The 20,089-nt window shown below is 39.3% G+C and overlaps 1 protein-coding gene and 2 non-coding genes across 3 annotated transcripts in view; 1 reads left to right on the top strand and 2 right to left on the bottom strand.

Annotated features, from left to right (window-relative positions):
• Positions 1-15,564: 15,564 nt before the first annotated feature.
• Positions 15,565-20,089, top strand: part of DNAJC5B (DnaJ heat shock protein family (Hsp40) member C5 beta) — a 32,388-nt gene continuing 27,863 nt past the window's right edge. The window contains exon 1 of the mRNA XM_050312985.1: positions 15,565-15,671. Within this exon, the coding sequence (XP_050168942.1) occupies positions 15,565-15,671 (107 nt within the window). The remainder of the gene's footprint in view (positions 15,672-20,089) is intronic.
• TRNAY-GUA (transfer RNA tyrosine (anticodon GUA)) lies at positions 18,857-18,944 on the bottom strand. The gene is given in 2 exon segments: positions 18,857-18,892; positions 18,908-18,944. It is a non-coding gene; the product is annotated as a tRNA-Tyr (tRNA).
• On the bottom strand, positions 19,659-19,731 carry TRNAA-AGC (transfer RNA alanine (anticodon AGC)). Its single transcript has one exon. It is a non-coding gene; the product is annotated as a tRNA-Ala (tRNA).

Raw genomic sequence — 20,089 nt, 5'->3', positions numbered from 1 at the left:
TTAGCAGCCTTTACAAGGATTTTCTAAAGCAATTTTGGCTTTTATTTTTTAAAAATTTCCCCGTGATTAGGAACTAGAGCTAGGTTTTGATTTGGAAGTTGTGTTTAGGTTCAAAATATCCCTGATGTCCCATCTGATCCCTTATTGGCTTACTGATATATAGTAAAGGTGTCTTATAATATTAAAACTCAGACTATCACATACTGATAGAAATGAAATAATGAGCTAAAGTTCCTGCTAACCAATGAGACTGAAGCAACAGTGTCTTATGAATCTCACTGTGTTGTGTTGTCAGAAAGTAAAGGAAAGCAGTTCATTGCCTAAATATCAAAAATGAGACCTTTCTTGGGGTCCTGCCTTCTTCTAGGGCATAAGGGACCTCACTCTGAATTAATTCTGTAGAGGGTCCTTTAGTGAAATGAGCTCACACAAGAAGCAGCTAATGCAATTCCTATTTAAAAAAACCCATAAAACAAACAACAAGCATGAGGCTTGACTAGTCCTGTTTTTTATAAGACCAGTGCTGGTAATAACAATAGAATTTTTCAAAGAACATTTTAATTTTGTCTGGTTATATTAAAAATGAGCGCACTCCCTTGTTGCAGTATTGTATTTGCATGAAGATGTAAAATAGTTACCTTTTTATTTATGCTAAAATTAGTGGAAAATTTCTAGCAACAAAAGTACACTTTAAAAGCAGTCTCCCTTTGGCTTTTGAAGCAAACCAGAAATGGGCATTTGAGTAACTTGCAGCGTTTCCACATCTGATAATTTGGATGAATACATGCAGGAACCTAGCAGTCCTTCTCTTACACCTACATTCCTCTTGCAATTTGGCTTTTTTACTAATCAGTTTTATTTTAATTGAAGTGCTATTTTATGCAATTATTCCCTCACAAAAAGAGTTATGTTGAAATAAATATTAACTACTATTAGAATTAACAATTACATTCATAGGATCACATTAGTAGTAAAAATGTCTACTAATTAGTATTCAAATTATATTCCAAGTAGTTATTTTTCTACCTTTTCTAAAGATGCTCAAATATACTACTTCAGTTTCCCCATTAGATTTGAGCTTCCTTTGGAAATTAATCAGGATTATCATTTCTTTGGGCTTGTTTTTTAGCTAATTGGTGGGACTATGAAAACCTACAGCAGCAGAAGGTAATCCCATTCAGATGAATAGAAGTGAGAGGATTAAATATTTGCAGCTACTCCTGGTTTTCCACTATGTAGCATCCTGACATTTCTTTGTGAAGGAAAGAATGTGTTGGAGTTAGCATTAGCATGACCTCCTTGCAAGTCTGGAAAAACATCTGTCATTCTGCCAGTCTTCCCATTAACTACCTGAGCAAATGCAGCGAGAAGATTGCATTACTTTCAAGAGACTAGCTCTGCTTTTCTTTACGTTTGCTCCTTGCTAAACCTTTTTTTTTTTAACAATTGCAAAAAAAGGTAGTTGATATCTTGTCAGATTTACAACTCACTAAATTTCAGTGTGCTTAACCCAATTAAAACTGGAAGGAATATTGCCAATATGTCAACAAAAATGCTAGGAGGGTTAGTTTACAGAAAGCGTTGAATTCCTTTGTCTTGACTGAATGAAAGAGAATTGTTCTTGTAAGACAAGTGCATACTAAAAGGATTAACTCTGATAAACTTTTATATTCAGACAAAAGACAGTTGAAGTACTAGGAGAATATTTTTTGATCCATTTCTTAAAAGCAGTTTTACATTTAATTAGAGAGGAATAATCTCTTGTTTAAAAACTGAATGGGGGGAGTGGTGCACTGAAACACAGGGTGAGCCTCTTGATGGTGTGGAGTGCACTGGCACTGTGGTTTTAAAATACACATTTTGCTAATACACACTGTGCTAAGCTAGATCCTGCTGCACCCAGGGACCATGCCCCACCATCTCACTCCTCCTGGCTGTTAGTCCTACCAGTACTGATGCTCAGCTCTAGGGTAAGCCAAGAGAGTTTAGAGAGTTAAACTGGCAAAAAATTAATCTTAGCCCTGCTGCCCCTAGCAAAAAAAAACTCAAAAAACAAACTGAGAAAGGTGCCAAACAGCACAGCTGGGACAAGGTGCAGGTATGTAACTGGTGATAGGAATGCCCCTTTTGGAATAAGCCCACAATTAGACCACGTCAGCTGTATCATAAAAACTCACCTACGTGGTGAGCATTATGTAAGGAATTACTCAGATACTATGTAACTCCATAAGTGGTTCATTTTAGGAAAATCTAGTTTTAAAATCTCACATAAATATATTCTTTGCAGTAGATGTGTAACATATTGAAATACATGACAGATAAGATTAATATATAACCTATATATGGAGTATATAACATATGTGGAATATATATGTAATATACTTATGACACAAGACAGGCATAGCAGAAATTGTGGTGAAAATATGGGTTAATTAGCATAAAGTATTAGTGGTACAAAGCATATCCTTAATTTTATGCATGTTCTTACATGCTTTGCTGAGCTGGGATTATGGAGAACACCCTCTAGTCGTGTCAGAACATCAGTTAAATCTACATAAATCAATACTCTGTCAGCAGTTTTCTAGATTAAATTACATGACTAGAAGTTTGAAGACTGCTTTTATACAAGTATAGACCTAAGAAAAGAAGCAACTTTTATATTGTTTATTGTTAATATAATTCTTTAGTAAGCAATTATCTACTAAAATGTATAAAATCTGAATAAATATACTAGTCTGAAACTTGTTCAGAACCTGCAAGATGGCATGTTTATAGGATATCTAAAACCAGGGAAAACCATGACATCTGTTTAGTTCTATGCAGGAGGTTTTACTTATACACTTAAGTTGTGACTAGACAAAATAAGTAGAAAGCCCATATTCTGCAGTATCTGTAATTTGTCTAAAAAGATAGAAAGAGTGTAAAACTCATAAAGAAAGATGCTGACACTTTACTGCAGACCACAAAGAGCAGGCTCAAAAAGCCTAGTTTGGTGATACAGTGCTGTGACCTCAAACTAGATGATCTGTGGGCAAATGACATGTTATTGCACCTGTAGCCAAGATAATCAATTCCCAGATGATGGAAGAATTGACTTTAATTTCTTAGAAGTCAGAATTAATACTAATACACTTAAGTCAATACCATTTGCATTACCAGTGCCTGTTTTTTTGCAAGATGTAGAAAAAAAATGTACGTTGTGAAGCTATGCTCCCAAACAACATAGAAATTCAAAGCATAAATTGCCTTATAATTAATTTTCACTTATATTTTTGTTTTCTTGTCACTTTATCATGTCTGTATGCATGAATGTCCATTTGTGGAAACAATTGATGAAATAAATCTTTCTAAACACTACTTGGAAAAAAATTGAACAAATGTTCATCATGCAAACTTATTCATAATTGCTACTTATCAAATGTAGGAAGAAACACTGTTTTGTGTGCAGTTTGTAACAATACATTAATTTAAATTGTATGTGACTTTCAAATCACATGTAAATAGGAAAAAGAAAGAATTGGTGAAATGCGCTATTGCTGAGCAGCAATAGCAGAGATGTGAACCAACAGTAGCAGCATATACTGACTGCTACCAAGTAATACATAATATGGATTCTGTTCTGCTTGGATCTGACGTGTTCTGCAGCAAACCATTTCCCCTCTCTGTGGCATAGACTCCATACACACACCACAAGTCTTTATAATACTGCTACACTCCAGCCAGAGGGTTCTGGTGGCCAATTTCTACTTGCTGTAAGAAGGAGAAGGCTTTCGCCCTGCTTCCCAGAAAAAGCTTCACATCTCCAGGTTTGTGATTTTGGAATAGAATAAACAGTGGAAATCTGGAGAGTTAGCTGTTATTTGATATTCTAGTTCCCAGTTGTTAGAATTGTACAAATCTTCGTGCATGAGCTGACGCAGGGTTAACTTTGGCTGGGGACCGATGGTGCAGCAGGGCAGCAGGAGTCCCCAAGGACTGCACATGCCTTCTTAAGTAGCTTAGGTAGTCTGCTGCTAGGAAACCACGGTTTGGGAATCCCTGGCTAATATTTCTAAATTGTTTTGAAATAATATTTTGAAATAACATGTAAAAGTTTGAAGAGCTAGTTTTTTAAGGAAAGCAAGAAAATAAAGTACCTCGCTTCCCCTGAAATGAATCATCTTTCCTCCTACTTTGGAAAGAAAAAAAAAAACACTGTAAAATTTAATGTGAGTAAAACCCATAAGGTTCCCCAGGCACATAGAGTAATTTATGGAAAATTTTATAAATAAGAGTTGCAAATGATTGGGTGCTCATTTTCCGCCAATCTCAATTGGGAATTCTGTCACTGATTTATAGCGGGCTGAGATTTCACCTTCAGAATCAAAAGGACATAAAAAATTATATTGTAGGTTTTATAGCAGCCATAAAAATCTTTATTGAATTCTGTGTAATTTCCATAAAGTCCATAGGACTACTTGATAAAATAAATGCCTTGTAATCCGTTCGTCTGGACTAAGAAGTATGAGTTATGTTAAGTCCTGTGAATATTTCCCTCCAAAGACTGTTTTCAAGTAAAGCAAAATTCTTTATTTATTGATAGCAATTACCACCGAATTTTGTGGCCTGAATTTTCTATCGCAATCAACAGATAAATCATAAAGTTGAAAAGTGCAAGATGTTCTTGCACAGGGAATAAATGCCAGAGCTCTATACCTTTATGGTTGTACTGACCTTATTATGGACAAATCAGCCGACCTGAAAATAAGCAAGTACTAAGCAGTGGCCATAATTTTAAAACTGTTTTCTTGCTCAGAAGGACAGCCCACGCTCTGTTGTCACAGCTGCCTAATTGAAGTTTGATCACACAGCTGGATCGTTGGTCACGCACCAGTGACCGCTCTGCAGCTTTGGCAGCTCATTGCTGTTACAGTAACTTTTTGTTTCCCAATCTTAAGCAAATTAAAGCAGGCAGCTGCGAAATCATCAATAGGTCAAATTCATTAGCTGTTCTCTCCATGAAATAAACAGGAAAACGAAGCTCTCCTTGGTCTTAATTAGTTCTTATAAAAGTTGGCAGGGAAACAAAGACATTTGTACACTCCTTTATTTTTATAAGAGACTTGCCTGAAAGAAAAACCTCAGACATGTAATTTCCTTTTTTTTTTTTTCCCCTCCTCTGCTTAATGCTCTCAGTCAGAGGCTAACCCAGCACCCTCCCTCTGAGGGTAGAAAGAAAGGTGGTTTGGCAAGGGGTTACGCTGTGTCTCTTTTGTGCGGATCGGGGCATGTTCTGGGGAGCCTACACAAGCTGTTTCCACAGTGATAGGCCACACTCTGTATTTACAGTCTCCCGTACGGGTAATTCATCTGCAGGAGAAGCCTTAGCTGAGTGCTGTGGTTCCACAATCATTACCGCTGGCTCTCAGCCATGCCACATCACCCAGCAGTACAAATTTGATCTGGATCAGGTGTGGGCACATGATTACATTTTTGTCAAATTAGCAGAGTGCTTCGTGAGGATTTTATGCCGCCTGTCTGCTTTTATCCTGGTTGCAGAGGAACATGTGGTGCTGGAACCACAGAGAGTTAGGGCTGTGTGGGCAACCGGTGCCTGTTGCAGCAGTCATCCCACCGGGAAAAGGTAGCTATCTAAGTTTTGTTGGAACAAATTGAATTGGCAGAGAGTGTTTCAGTGGGAACTGCACCTTGTGTCATGCAACCACAGCACTGTAAGGCTGGCTGCAGAAGCCTCCAAAGTATTTAATATGCTGTTAAACATTGGCCTATCCTGTAGCCACGAACTAGTCCAGAGGAGCCTTAATTCTCCTTATTTGTGCTGTTTTCCACAAAATTTACTTGTGCTTCACACTTGTATGGTGTTCTGGCCCCTATATATATTTTAAGGTGCAGTTTTGTGGTGAGCTGAAAAAAATGTAAGGCTTTGCTGCTGCTGAAAAGGTGTGATGTCACCACTTCCATTGCATCAGCTCTAGTAATAGTGCCAGTGTCTGAGTCAGACTAGCAAGCTGATTTAACTGAAAACTAAGAAAAAAATAATACCAAGAAAAAAAAACAGTGAAAGTTTGGGCTTCTCCTTCACTATCAGCCCTCAGTTTAACTTGAGCCAATTGTGAGCCCACGGAGTCAGACTTTGAGTTTCTGCTCTGAGTATTTTCCAGCTGAAAGGGGGTGAGGGGGAACCCTAAGGACAGTTGTGATAAATGGTTAACGATGAAGCAACTAATTTACTAAAATGTTAGTCTGTTGAATAATTGCAAAATATTTTCATGGCTTTTTCTATACCTAGTAAGTGGATAATAGTATTCCTCTTAATGGTTTTGCTTATTTACTTTCTTGGTGAAATGTTTAGGGTAATGAAATAATTATTTTGGTATTTTTGCTTTCTGGCAGTAAGTGACATTCAGGAAAGAAAAACATTTTAGCCTTCTGTCTTCTCATGCCTTAATTTGTAATTCCTCTCTTCCTGGGATTGCATATTGCTTTAATTCTTTGATTTGTAACTCAACCACTGAGCAGACATTCCTTTCTGGTTCTAGATAAGATAGTTGCTCGTCAGCACTTTGGAAAGAATTTACCTTTCTCAGCCATCAATTAAGTGAGCATTTCTAAGGCAGGGCAATAAATCCAATGTGAGGATTAATGAAGCTTTACAAAGAAATGGCTACTAGCTGCTAACTACCCTGCTGCATCCCCTCCCTCCTGGGGACTATGTAGGTAAGGAGCTAGCTTAAAGGAATTTTGGAAAGAATAGTTAAGGGGTAGGTGCAGAGTGGAACTGAGGACTATGCGGGGATTTCAGGAAAGAGCGTGCTTAGGCAGACTGCAGCAGATGTCAGAGGGTGAATTAAGAAAACTATGTGACGGAGGAACAAGTGGAGAGAATTGTTTGGTGCTGGAGGAAGGTTGTACTTGGTGGGAAGGACTAAAAGCAACGGTTGATTCCTAAAGAGCAAATACTGAGAAGATGTGATACTGCTATTTCCTAATCTGTTTCTAGTAAAATAGCCTTAGAAATAGGTCAAAACACTTATTTATACTGTTCAAGCTAATCTTCCTGAATCTTAGTTCTGGCTGATTAGGCTGTGCTAAAATGAATAACCCTGCTACCAAAACTGTGAATTTGTTGATCTAGAATAAAAAGTTGTAGAATACTGTCTTAAGTCACTACAGCTGCTTGCAAAACAAATTACCGAGGCACTGCCTAAATAAAGAATTAGGGAACTCAATTCACTTTTACTTGAAGTCCTAGAAAACTCGCCACTGAGCTGTCAGAGCTAAATTAACTAGGGACTTCCTAGCCTTTGCTTTTCAGCAAAGTTCCCAGTGTTCCTCTGGGTATCTTGTCAGAAAAGTTATTACTATTACTTAAAACATCATTTTGGGGGGCTATAATTTAAATTCTGTGGAAGAAATGTTCCTATCATGTCACTTAGGTAGTCTGCCAAGTCTTTGAATTGGATTTACTGGAATGAACCAGGAAGTTATAGTTCTGGATTGCTTCTCTGTGTCAAACTGACCACATAAAGGCATGAGCAATTTTGATATGCAACTGATTGTTCAATTTAAGGCTCATGCTTCTTGAGCTTGCTAATTTTTTCCTGTACTTCAGTTAAGGATATTAAAAACCCAAGATATATTTAAAGTGAGATATTCTATGTGAATAGTAACAGAAGGTCACAATATGTTGAGAGAATTCAAATATATGAATGTTCTCTTATGAATACTTACTTCTTTTATAGATGGAGTTGCAGATGGGTTACCAGATGGAATACCTTCCTACCAATATAGTTACATGTATTTAAAAACGGATGCAGTGCAATCATATTATTTAAATCAATTCTGTTATTGCTTTTGAAGCCACAGTGACAGTAACTATTCTGTAAATATGGCAAGAGGAATGTAATTTCTTACTGTAGAATTGTTGGGATTGACTGAGATCTAAAAAGTCTCTCTTCTCTGAAGAAGGGACCTTAAATCAGTTCTCTTTACTCTAGGAAATTGTAAATATCTGACAGTATGCAGTACAGTTCAGACTGGACACTAGATGTCCAGGAGCATGTGAAACAGGACTGGCTGAAAAGAAATGACAAGAAGAACAATTTGGGACATAACTGACTCAGAAGTATTCTTCCCTTCTTTACAAAAATCAATCCCCATGCCTGAGCCAGAGGCCTGGTACATCTTGGCAGCAGCATTCTTTTCCGCTTGTTCAGTCTTTTGCCCTTTGATTGGCTTGCTCAGCTGGGTGTTATTAATGTTGACATCACTATAGTATAATATTAAAAAATAAACCCAAAGAAAGATCCTGTCCAGAGAGTGAAAAAACAGCACACCTTACTCCTGTAAACACCCTTTTTCAATGTACATATTCTCTCATCTCATCAGCCTACCTTACTTATATCCTCATGCTTTACTTGTGTTGGTCTTCTTTTTCAGACTGCTATGCATTCACCTGTGAAAAGTCATCAAACAGCAAGAGCTTTTGTTCAATCTCCTGACCTGCCTTCTTTCTCTTATTGCTTCTGGTCAGTCACCAATACAAATTCCAACATCCTTGTGAATAATCTTACCACTTTTTTGCAGAACAAGGCACAGAAATTAGTGATAATAATACTAGGGAAGTTTCAGGGAATGTAAGCAGGGCCACCCAGACCCAATTGCCCAGAACTGTGTCCAGATGGCTTTTGAATACCTCCAAGGACCAAGACTCCACAACCTCTCTATGCAACCTGTACCAGTGCTTGGTCACCCTTACAATGAAACAGTGTTTCCTGATGTTAAGAGGGAGCCTCCTAGGTTTTAATTTGTGCTATTGCCTTTGGTCCTAGCACTGGGCACTGCTGAAAAGAGCCTGGCTCCATCCTCTTTGCACACTCTCTTCAGGTATTTATTTATATACATTGATGAATTTCCCCACCAAGCCTTCTCCAGGCTGACAGTCCCAGCTCTCTCAACCTTTCCTCATAGGAGAGATGCTCCAGTCTCTTCATCATCCTTGTGGCCATTCTTTGGACTGGCTTCAGTGTGTCCCTGTTTCTCTAGCACTGCTCTGGACCCAGCACTCCAGACGTGACCTTACCAGTGCTGAGTGGAGGGGAAGGATCATCTCACTTAACCTACTGGCTTTGCTGAAGCATGTCAGCAAGATAGTTTATTTCAGTCTCCAAACTACTCAAAGTTAAGTCTGAGATTTTCTTTCCCTGCTACAATTGGAAGAAAGATTCAGAAGCTGTGTGTTCTCCATAAAGGTCAGAAGTGCTCTATCTGGTCACCTGTATCTCCTACATGCTTTGATGTTGTCAGTATTAACACTACCAGATTCAACAAATTAACAAAATAATTCAGCTTTAGAAATGGTCTTTCCTTGCCTTGGAAGGTAAAAATTCACATCACTGTTGAGAAATGATGCCAGTCCCTTCATGCATGTATATCTTTCAGCTCCAGGCTTTTAGTTCTTGAACTTGCTATGAGCCAGGAAAAGAAGGGAGCGGTAGGAGGAAGGACTGGAGTGACTCAGAGTTCTTCAGTCCTTACCTCTGGTTGTGTGTAACTGGAGGCTTCTAAAGCAACCCCAGACCTCCTGTTCCGTCTGGGCCATGTTTCAAATTTTTTATAGTCTGATCTTCAACTTTGAATTTCCAGACATGTTCTGATTTGTCTGTTTCGAAATACATGTGATATATAAATGAAATGTAAAGTAAAAGTCAGGCTTCTAGATATAAGGTCCTTTGGGAGTAGGGCTGCCATTTAGTTTTGCATAGCCTACCACAGGAGTGTCATGGTTCCATTAGGTGTTACAATGCAAAAAAAAAAAAAAACCAAACAAAAAAAAAACACCTTAATGAGAGGAGTGACCAGGTATTAAATTATCTGTCTCTTTTTCTAAATTGCATAGCTGATCTGACAAAAGAGTTATGACAATTCAGCAAGGTTTGAGTCTTTTAAAGATTCTTTAGAATGTGTGTAGGATACAGAATCCTCAAAGGAAAAAAACCCATACGTTTCCTGCGATTATGTTAGTTTCCTTCAAAGAAAGACGGAGTGCTTAGAAGAAAAGCAAGGCAGGTTGCAGAGCCGTGTCAGGTCTGCGCGCCAGAGGGAGCTGTATCCACACGTAATGGCAAGTCACGGTGTGTGCCAGGAATGCAGAGCAGGGATTGGGTAATGGGATGATAATAAATACAGAGGATTTGAGACTGAAAGTGATTTTATTTTCTGCATGTTTCCCCCCCCCCCTTAATTTCTTCTTATGATTAAAAAGTATACATTTTTGTTTTGTTCTGTTTTGCAAGAATGATAAAGTAATTTCAAAGGTAGAGATCAAGCACATTGATTGGATAATCTGGTTCATTGCATTCATACAATGTAGTAGAATTAGCTGTGACTACTCTGTTATGATTGTCCTGGAAAAGATGTTTTGACTGTGCTACTTTGACTTTTCATAACCATGAAAAACACTTCCACTTTAGGTTGAAAGGTGCCTTGCCTTGTCCCCATAGAAAACTGAAATTTGAGGGAATGCTTGAAAGGAAAGAATATACTTAAGAACAAGAGAAATTATAAAATCATATTCTTCACATTAAAAACCATCCAATTAGGGGTTTTTATCAGCTGTCATTTTCTTTCTTTACTTTTCATAAATAGTGGGGGTTTATTATCATAATAACACTTGCTTTTTTAAAATAAAAATAAAACAACATTGATTTATAGTTCCAGTCCTGTAGTAGAATCCAAGAACAAACTCAGTGACTCTAACTAAGGCAGATTTACCTGGGTGATGGGGCTCCATAAACCCACCTGCAGGACTTCAGTCTACATAAAAGTGAAAGGGGTGTCCATGACAAGATTTAGGTACCAGTGCACTGTAGGGAACTCCTGTGGCAGGAAGTAAGGACTGGATATAGCCAGCTCCACAACTGACACATCACAGGACACAGGTAAGCCCATCAGCCAACCTGGTGACACCTCTGGGAAAACACAGTGAAGAAAGAGCAGAACAAAGCTTGGCAGTGAGGAGTGAGGAGGAAGTGTGAGAAACAGCCCTGTGAACACCAAGGTCAGAGAAGAATAAGAAGGAGCAGGTGTTCCAGGCACCGGAGCAGAGATTCTGAGATTCCCCTGCAGACTGTGGAGAGGACTATGCTGGAGCATGGTATTTCCATTCTGCCTGTGAAGAGGACCACAGTGGAGCAGATATTTTACTGCAGCCCATCCCACCCCATGCCAGAGAAGGTGGGTATTTCCTGAAGGAACTGTAGTCCTTGGAGAGGAGCTATGCAGGAACAAGTTCTCCTGATAGGAAACATGGCCTTGGAGGACTCCCACTGGAACAGTTTGTGAAGGACTGCAGCCTGTGGAAGGACTCATATTGGAGCTGGAGAAAAGTGTGAGAAGCAAGGAGTGGCAGAAAGGAACAGTTAAGAACTCACCACAACCCACCATCCCCTGGCTCTGCTCATGGGTGATGGAGAATAGATGAGTTGCAAATGAAGGAATGAAGTGAAGCCTGGAAACAAGGTGGTGAGAGGAAGGTGTTGTTTTAATTTTGTCCTTGTTTCTCACCATCCAAATCTATTTTAATTGTCAATAAATTAAATTAATTTTCCCCAAGTTGAGTCTGTTTTTCCCAAGACAGTAAGGGATCACACTATCTTTATGTTATCTATGAGATTTTTAGCTTGTTCTCTATTCCCATTCTGTTGAGGGGGGATAGTGTGAGAATGGCTGGGTAGAGGTTTGGAAAACAGCCAAGGTAAACCCACTACAAAAAGATATAATTTTGAATTGGGTGATATAATTTTGAATTGGGTGATCTAGGAGCTTTTTAAATTCAAAGGATGAACTATTTGGTTCCAAGGATGATATATTGAGAAAAATTGGGGGGTTTAAGTCTCTGGCATTTATAGTCTCCTGTACTCCAAATGGAAAGGAATGGTAGAGATTTTCATGGCATAATTTAGAGGAGAAACTTCATCAGAATAGAGAAGACATCCTACATCTTCTGTTTTGATATAAAAATTTAAAAGAACTCAGGAGGAGTCCTAAAGGGACTTCTTCACTTAATCCTTTTCTGGAAGAGACTGTGAAGCTAAACCATGACTTGTCTTAAAAGAAGTGAAATTTAGAGCAAGACTGTTGCATATTTCAAAATATTTGATACACTTGCATGGGGAAAAAGAGACTAATTCAAGACCCCATCAAGAGTAAAGCACAGAGAACAACTAACTAAATACACAGTTGTCCCATATTTTTCGGTGTCATTAACTTTTGTATACAGCAGCCTTTAAGCTCATGAATGTTTTATTCATTCTTTCATAGATCTTCCTGAGAGATAACCAATTGGATACCGGACAAACAAACAAAAGGAGTAATCAGACTCCACTGACCTGTTTACCTTGATTGTGAAGGATGAAAAACAGCAGCTGCTTTCTGTGGAACTGGGCTTCTGGTGGCACTTGCTCCTTTCCTTTTGGATGATACTGGCATAAAGACATCAAGATGTTGAACTGATAATGTTGTGAGTTTATACACGCCAGACTGTGTTCCATCACTCTTTGAAGCAGGTATGTTATTTGAATAACTTTGCCTCATTTTTCAGCATAAATCCAAATGAACTGTGGGTATTATAGTAAAAAAAAAAAAAAAAAAAAAAAAATTCATATTGTTACAAGCCCTGTATAAGATACTTAATCCTGGATAGTATAAAATAAGCGCAAAACCAGCTGAAGTTAACTGGGTTCCCATCCTCTTAGGAGATGTGCAATTGTTACCAGAATTTGGATTGTCTTTTAATATGTTTTATTGTCATTCAAGGAAGGAAACAACATTTTCTTGACTTTGTTCTACTGGAACAAAAATACATAGCTTGAAAATAGGATTCTAATATCATTTCAGCCATCAGGACTGTATCTAGTACTAAAATTGTGACTGCTACATCCTCTTTAACAACGAGAGTGTAACTTTTTCTAGAATAGTATTGTCTCATGGCAGTTTTAGTATTTTATGGGACTGCTTTAAATGAGTAAGAAATAATTTTGAGTAGCTAGACCTTAAAGGTGATTAATCACTAGAAAACTGAACAGACTAGTGAGTTTAAATTTCCATAGCTGACTATGTTATTAAAATTATTTTATGACAAAGTACAAATCACATAACTTTTTAGTTCTTCAGAATTAAATGCATTGTAACTTTAATTTTGGTTTATGCTTCAGGGTTGCCATGTAGCTGATCAGCATTATATAACAGATTTTTAACTAACGCTGTATATCTGTGACTTCACATGGTTGCCCACCATTATCTGGTGGATTAACAGGGTTGATGTGCTTTGCTTGATTCCAGTGTGATCAGGATAGATCCCAGGGTTATGTTAAATATGCTCAAGGCATACCATTATTAACAAATAGCATGGTAACTACTGCAGGTGGTAAAGTAATATCTAGATGCTCATGTGCAATTTCATTCTTACTTGTTAACTTAAAAACAGAAGTTCAGTCCATTTAGTTGATGGATTGTGTACAACACTTAAAGTAGAGAGGAATTTTGTTTAGCAGATATCACAGGACCCTAAATTGTATGCTAGCTGATCAGAAAAAAAACTCATCAAAGAAAATATGAATAAATTTAGGTCTTTTAGTAAATCAAATACCATGTGCCAGAATTACTCAGTGGATTATATTTCTCTGTGTACTTACATGGTATTTGATTTTCTTTTTCATATTGAACAAAGCTTAAGAACTTAAAAATGTCACATGGCGGGTTCTGGACCAAAATGTGGCCTAGTAAATAATATATGAATAATGGCATGATAGTGTTTCTTGCTCAGCAATGAGAAGAGTGTAATAGCAGAGAGGGTAGTCTTAGGTAACAAAACCAGTTCTCAAAATTTTTTCTTATGTCTGGGGTTACAGCTCACTTTTAGGCTTTTTCTGTGATCACTTTTCAACATTTGGAGAAGGGTGCAATGTTCAAAGAAATAAAGAAGTTGTGGTGAGGTTTTTGTAGTGGCAAGTCTACTATTAAAGATGTGCAGCTTTCTCTTATGAATCGTAGGTATCTTTATCTTGTGTTTTAAACTATGGTTTACATAGAATCATTTGAGTTGGAAAGGTCCTTCAAGATTATCTGTTTACAAATCCCCTGTCATGGGCAGGGACGTCTTCCAAAGACCAGGTTGCTCAGAGCTTCATCCAGTCTGGCTTTGAATACTTCCAGGAATGGGGCATCCACAGCTTCTCTGGGCAACCTGTTGCAGTGTCTCACCACCCTCACAGTTAAGAATTTCTTCCTAATATCTGATCTAAACTTAGCCTCTTTCAGTTTATAGACATTTCCCCTTGTCCTATCACTATTGTCAAAGGTCCCTCTTCAGCTCTCTTGTAGGCCCTCTAGGTACTGGAAGGCTGCTAGAAGGAGTTTCTTCTACATGGGTTTCTTTGTGTCACTGCCTAAAAGTAGCTAGGTCTGGGTTAAAAGTATTTGGTTCTTCAAATACAAAAGTATGAACTGCGAACTGCAGGAAGGTAGTAGAATCCACTCAGTGGAGAATCACTGGTTTGTCTGCTTCTCTTCTGTGCTGAAAGAAGGAACAAAAGATAGTTCTGAAGTGGACTAAATCTGTCAGTCTGTGTGTAGCCTTTGCTTGAACTATACTGTAAGAGTACCTTGTTAAATCTATCACAAGCTCATGAATTCAGTCCAAAGTCTTGTATCTCAAACAAGATAGGACCCTGATTGATGTCAGTATTTCCCATGCAGAATTTTGTGATAAAGCTACTTTTGTAATGCAAAGGTCAATTCTTGGTGTCCCGTCTAATTACTCAGGTCCAGATTCATTCCACCTGTCCTCAGAGTTGTGAGTTTGGGAACGCAGTCATAGTGAGCACACTATAGAGTTAATAGAGAGAGACATAAACAAACACAAATAAAACTAGGTGGAAATATCATCATCATGGCTAGGGCTCTGATGGCTAAAAAGGCCAATGCAAGATAGACAAGTCCGGTTGCAGAAGGCACAGCAGAAAGACTCCCCAGGTGATATCGACGAGACGCGATTCTTTCTGCGCTGTCTTTTCTCCTCGAGAGTGATCCTGCGTGTGTTCTCAAAAGCAGCAGCAGCGTTATAGATGGTGTGTCTCCAGGCCTCCCGATTGGAGGCCAGGGTAGACCAATGGTGATGATCAATATGGCCAAGGCTGAGGGATTGTTTCAGGCAGTCCTTGTATCTCCTCTTCGGGGCTCCTCTCTTGATTATTAATGCTGCAGCAAATTTAGGCAATCAATTCAGTGACAGCAACATCAAGCCTTTAATATGAACAGTGATACTAACACAAAAGCTTCTATTCTTTGGCTTTTCCATTTTCTCATCTTTTTCTAATTGTAAAATATCTCAAAGGACAGAGGATAATTTAGAGGAGATTTTATTCTAGATTCACTTTCATGTATTTTTAGCCTTTTACTGCCTCATAAAAAGCTATTAAAATGAGTGATAAGAAATACTATACATATATACCTGGTGGTTTAAATTATGTTTTACATTGGCAGCTTAGGTAATGCACTGCTAACATGGCTGAACAAAGGCAACGTACTTTGTCAACATCAGGTGAAGCATTATATGAAATCCTGGCACTAGAAAAAGGAGCAACACATGATGAGATTAAGAAGTCCTACAGGTATGTAAAGTGTGCTTTGCAACACGTCTAAAAATGCTTATGTGTTATATGTCTGGCATGATTATGCCAGGTAACTTTTTGAGTTACCTGCACTACAGAAATTCACTGCAGCTATCTTTTCTTTTTTTTTTACCTGTGAGCCTGAAAAGAATCCAAGATGATGCAATGTGAATCTATTGATTTCATCCCACAGACAATCTGTGCTTCGTCTGAAATGTTTTAGTCTAACTGACTGAGAGGTCAGACTGTTAGGATAAACTAACACAGGCTGTGCTTGTGAAGCGGAGGCTTTAAATACTGCACCCAGTTCTTGTGTTATAACAGCTTTTTCCTGAAGTATGTTGAAAAGTAAAGCCAATGCAAAAGAGTGCTATAGTGATAATTTGAGAACTAGAGTCAGAGATAGAAAGAGTTCGATCCGTTTATCTTGTTAGGAAAAAAAAAAAAGAAGATCAACAGATTATTTGATTATAGCGTGCAATATCCTTGAAAGGGAAACTTGCTAGGTGTAAGAGGGATCTTCACTTTATGAAGGCAGGCATAACCAAAACCAGTGCTTGGAATCTGAAAGTGATTTGAGCTGAAAAAGGTACATGGTTTTAACTGTGAGTGTAACCAACTACTGAAAAATACTGGCACAGAAAATGGTAGTTTCTCTACTGAAAACAAAGAGAGGGCATGAAGACAGGTTTTACTCAAACACAAGTTACCAAAATGGTGAAAAATATTTTAGTAGTGAAATGTAACAAGACCTAGAAGTAAGACCAGAAAATTTTATGGGTCGTTTTGCTCTTAAATCTGTTTGGCTGCTGTTGAAAGAGAAAGAACTTTGTCATGAGTGAAACAGATGGTATTGGCAGTGAAATATATCAGACATGTACTTTCAGGTTTAATAAATATTGTAAAACTTTTATTACAGCATCATTCTGAGTGTTGTTTGTTGCACTGTATTACCAGTCAAACTCTATTGTGGCTTGCTTTTCCTATCCAATGTAAGAATATATTTGAACTCAGAAAGGGATTATGAAATAGGTCTACTTGCATCATTGCTTAGCTTGAATTTTGCTGGGACTCTGCTCTCCATGTTTTTGAACAAATTCATTTCTCCCCTTTCTGTTCCTTTCTGCCAATGGAGGCAGAAAGGAAGCGATTGTCCAAACTTTTCACGCAATGGAAGGAAAACTGTTGACATCCCATTGTTCTGTTGCCTTGCATAATTATACCACTGGGGAAAAAGCTTACTACAGTATCAAATTCACTCATGACTTGCACCTTCTGTGTCCCTGTAGTATAGCCTGGCTGCAGAAACTATATTTTGTAACAAACCTCATGTCTTCCTGTTGTTTTTACATCTAATTTTCTGGAAAGGAGGCCTTCTTTAATGCCCAATGGAGAGAGTTGTCATGGAAGAATGTAGAAAGGAATTAACTTTATTTAATGCTGAACATGAATACAGATGATTTACCTAGTTATCTATGGCAAAACTGACAGTGGTGCTTCCTCCATCTCTATTAGTAATTAGAGAAAAAAAAAGGCTGCTTCTGACTAAAGTGGAAATGTCAGAGGGATTCACTTTTAATGGAGTAGCTGTAAATATTTGCAAGATAAAATGATGAGTCAGTCTCATAGATTTGCTTTAATTATCTTTTAATTTATGCTAATCCAAAAATCTGCTACTGAACTGGTATTCTTTAGTACAAAGTATAAAACCAGCAATACCTGATTCTGAGTTTCCTGCCATTATTAATTAAGTCACTATTAATCATAGTACCACAGCCCAGGGCAAAATTTACTTTTTAATAAACATGACAGATGTACCTCTCTGTGCTTTTATTTGGAGTTTGACACAGTCTAATTTATCAAGGAGTAAAGCTAATAGGCTTCTAATCAGCAGAATTTCAAAGGAGGTCTGTTTATTTTCAACACCATACAAAAATAATCTTTAGAATCTTTTTTTGGCATAATAACTTGAACTTTACTTTGACTTCTGCTTTCCAGTCTGACAGTGAAGTAATATGCAGAAAGATACTGGATTTCTTTTCTTCAGAAGTTTCAAAAGATCATGTTTTATAAACTATTTACCAAAAAAATCATAGAGTGGTTTGGGTTGGAAGAGACCTTAAACAACATCTAGTTCCAATCCTCTGCCCTGGGCACTAGACCAGGTTGCTCAAAGCCTCATCCAGTCTGGCTTTGAACACTTCCAGGAATGGGGCATCCACAGCTTCTCTGGGCAACCTGTTGCAGTGTCTCACCACCCTCACAGTTAAAAATTGCTTCCTAATATCTAATCTAAACTAAGCCTCTTTCAGTTTATAGACATTCTTCCTTGTCCTGTCACTGCATGCCCTTGTCAAAGGTCCCTCTTCACCTCTCTTGTAGGCTCTCTAGGTACTGGAAGATCCCAGTTAGGTCACCCTGAAAGCTTCTCTTTTCCAGGCTGAACAATCCTGGTTCTCTCAGCCTTTCCTCATAGGAGAGGAGCTCCATTCCTCTAATTATCTTGATGTCCCTCCTCTGGACTTGGTCCAACAGCTTGATACCTCTGTGACAGAGTATAAGGGTGATTAAGAAATTTATTAGGAAATATGTGCAGTACTCTGCCTGAATGCCATTTAATTCCTGCCAAACAAGGAGGGACAGTGTCTTGCCTATGCCTATGCCAATGACCTATGCTACTCCTGATGCAGTCTTTGGGTACACCAAAGGCTCCCCACAGACCCAAGAGGACAGAGGACACCTATATGTCCAGGCAAGGGGAATGAAAAGCATTGGAGAATGCGGGCATTGATCCCGCTACCTCTCACATGCTAAGCGAGCGCTCTACCACTTGAGCTAATTCCCCACCCTGCAGCTCTGCCTGAGGGCCTCTCCCTCACGGACACTCACCCCTGAGTCAGGATGCTCTGCACCCAATGCCTCCCATTGGCATTGCTCTCACACCACCACCCACCCACTCACTTTCCTGCTGGGGGTGGTCATGAAAAACCCCAGTGGTCAGGACCACCATCTCCCAGCTCAGGGTTCGACCAAATCTGCCTTGACTGTTTGTCTTCCCAAACTCAGGCAAGAGCTCAAGTCTGGGCAGCCCTTTGAAAGAGTTAGCCCTTTGAAAGAGTTAGCCCCTGGGGGAGGGCCAAAAACACAGCGGTGCTGCAGAATCTGGGCCAGAAACAAAAGGACTCTCCTTCGAGCCGGAGTTGAACCAGCGACCTAAGGATGGCCGTGCAGGGAGCCTACAGTCCTCCGCTCTACCAGCTGAGCTATCGAAGGGAGCACAGAGCCATGCCCACTACCTCGCCCATCACACACTCACCCAGCACTTCCACAGCCATGGCACAGCATCATGCCTCTATTACAACATCCTGCTTCAAACACACACACCTCCAACATCACAACATCTTGCTCGATCCCTTTAGCCCAACAATCATGTAAACCACAAACAGAACCACTCCCTGGTTCCTTGGACATCATCTTCTACAGCTGGACTCTCTTCAGGGGCACACAGAGCTTATCCATATCCTGCTGCAACTCCCCTTCATTCCCCTTCACTGGGCTGTCTTCTGCCCTCTGGTCAAGCATCAGACAAAACAAAACTGCTCCATAACCTACACCTAAGCACTAGAAGGTCATGTGCAAGTCCTCTGAATCTCTCTTTCTCCGAATTGAATATGCCCACTCTCCTCAGCCCATCCTTATAGAGAAATCTCCATTCCTTGAGATCCTTGGTGGCCCTCCACTGAGGTTGCTCCATTTCATTGATGTCATTTTGTGAACTGGGCTTGACATTTGAGAACTGTGAAGCAAAGACAGAGAAAATCAGTTCTTCTGTCAAACTGCCCGTAGTGCTTTTGACACAGCCCTGGATGTTCTTGTCTTTTGTAACTCCAAGGCACACCATAAATCTCAAAGGACATCCCTCAGAGGACAGTGGCCTTTGCCCACCAAAGGACCCTGTGTCCAGGCAATGGGACACATGAAAAACATTGGAGAATGCGGGCATCGATCCCGCTACCTCTCACATGCTAAGCGAGCGCTCTACCACTTGAGCTAATTCCCCACCCTACAGCTCTACCTGAGGGCCTCTCACCTCAGAGACACCCACCAGCGATTCAGGAGGCCCTGTACCCACACTGGTATTGCTCTCAGACCACTGCCAGCTCATCCACTCACTTTTCCGTTTGAGGTGCTCCTTACAACCTTAGTGCTCAGAAGCACCATCCCCATCCTACAGTTCCCCCAAAACTTCCTCGGTTGGTCATCTTCCTAAACTCAGTCAAGAGATCACAGCTGGGTAGCCTTTGAAGGGGATCCTCCTGGAAAGCACCAAAAAGGCAGTGATGCAGCATGATCTGGGCCAGAGCCAAAAGGACACTCCTTCGAGCCGGAGTTGAACCAGCGACCTAAGGATGGCCGTG

This window comes from Myiozetetes cayanensis, unplaced genomic scaffold, assembly GCF_022539395.1.
Source record: "Myiozetetes cayanensis isolate MyiCay16 unplaced genomic scaffold, myiCay2020 scf1, whole genome shotgun sequence".
NCBI lineage: Eukaryota > Metazoa > Chordata > Aves > Passeriformes > Tyrannidae > Myiozetetes > Myiozetetes cayanensis.
The sequence above is the reverse complement of the archived record's forward strand: the minus strand, read 5'-3'. Positions and strand labels throughout refer to the sequence as shown.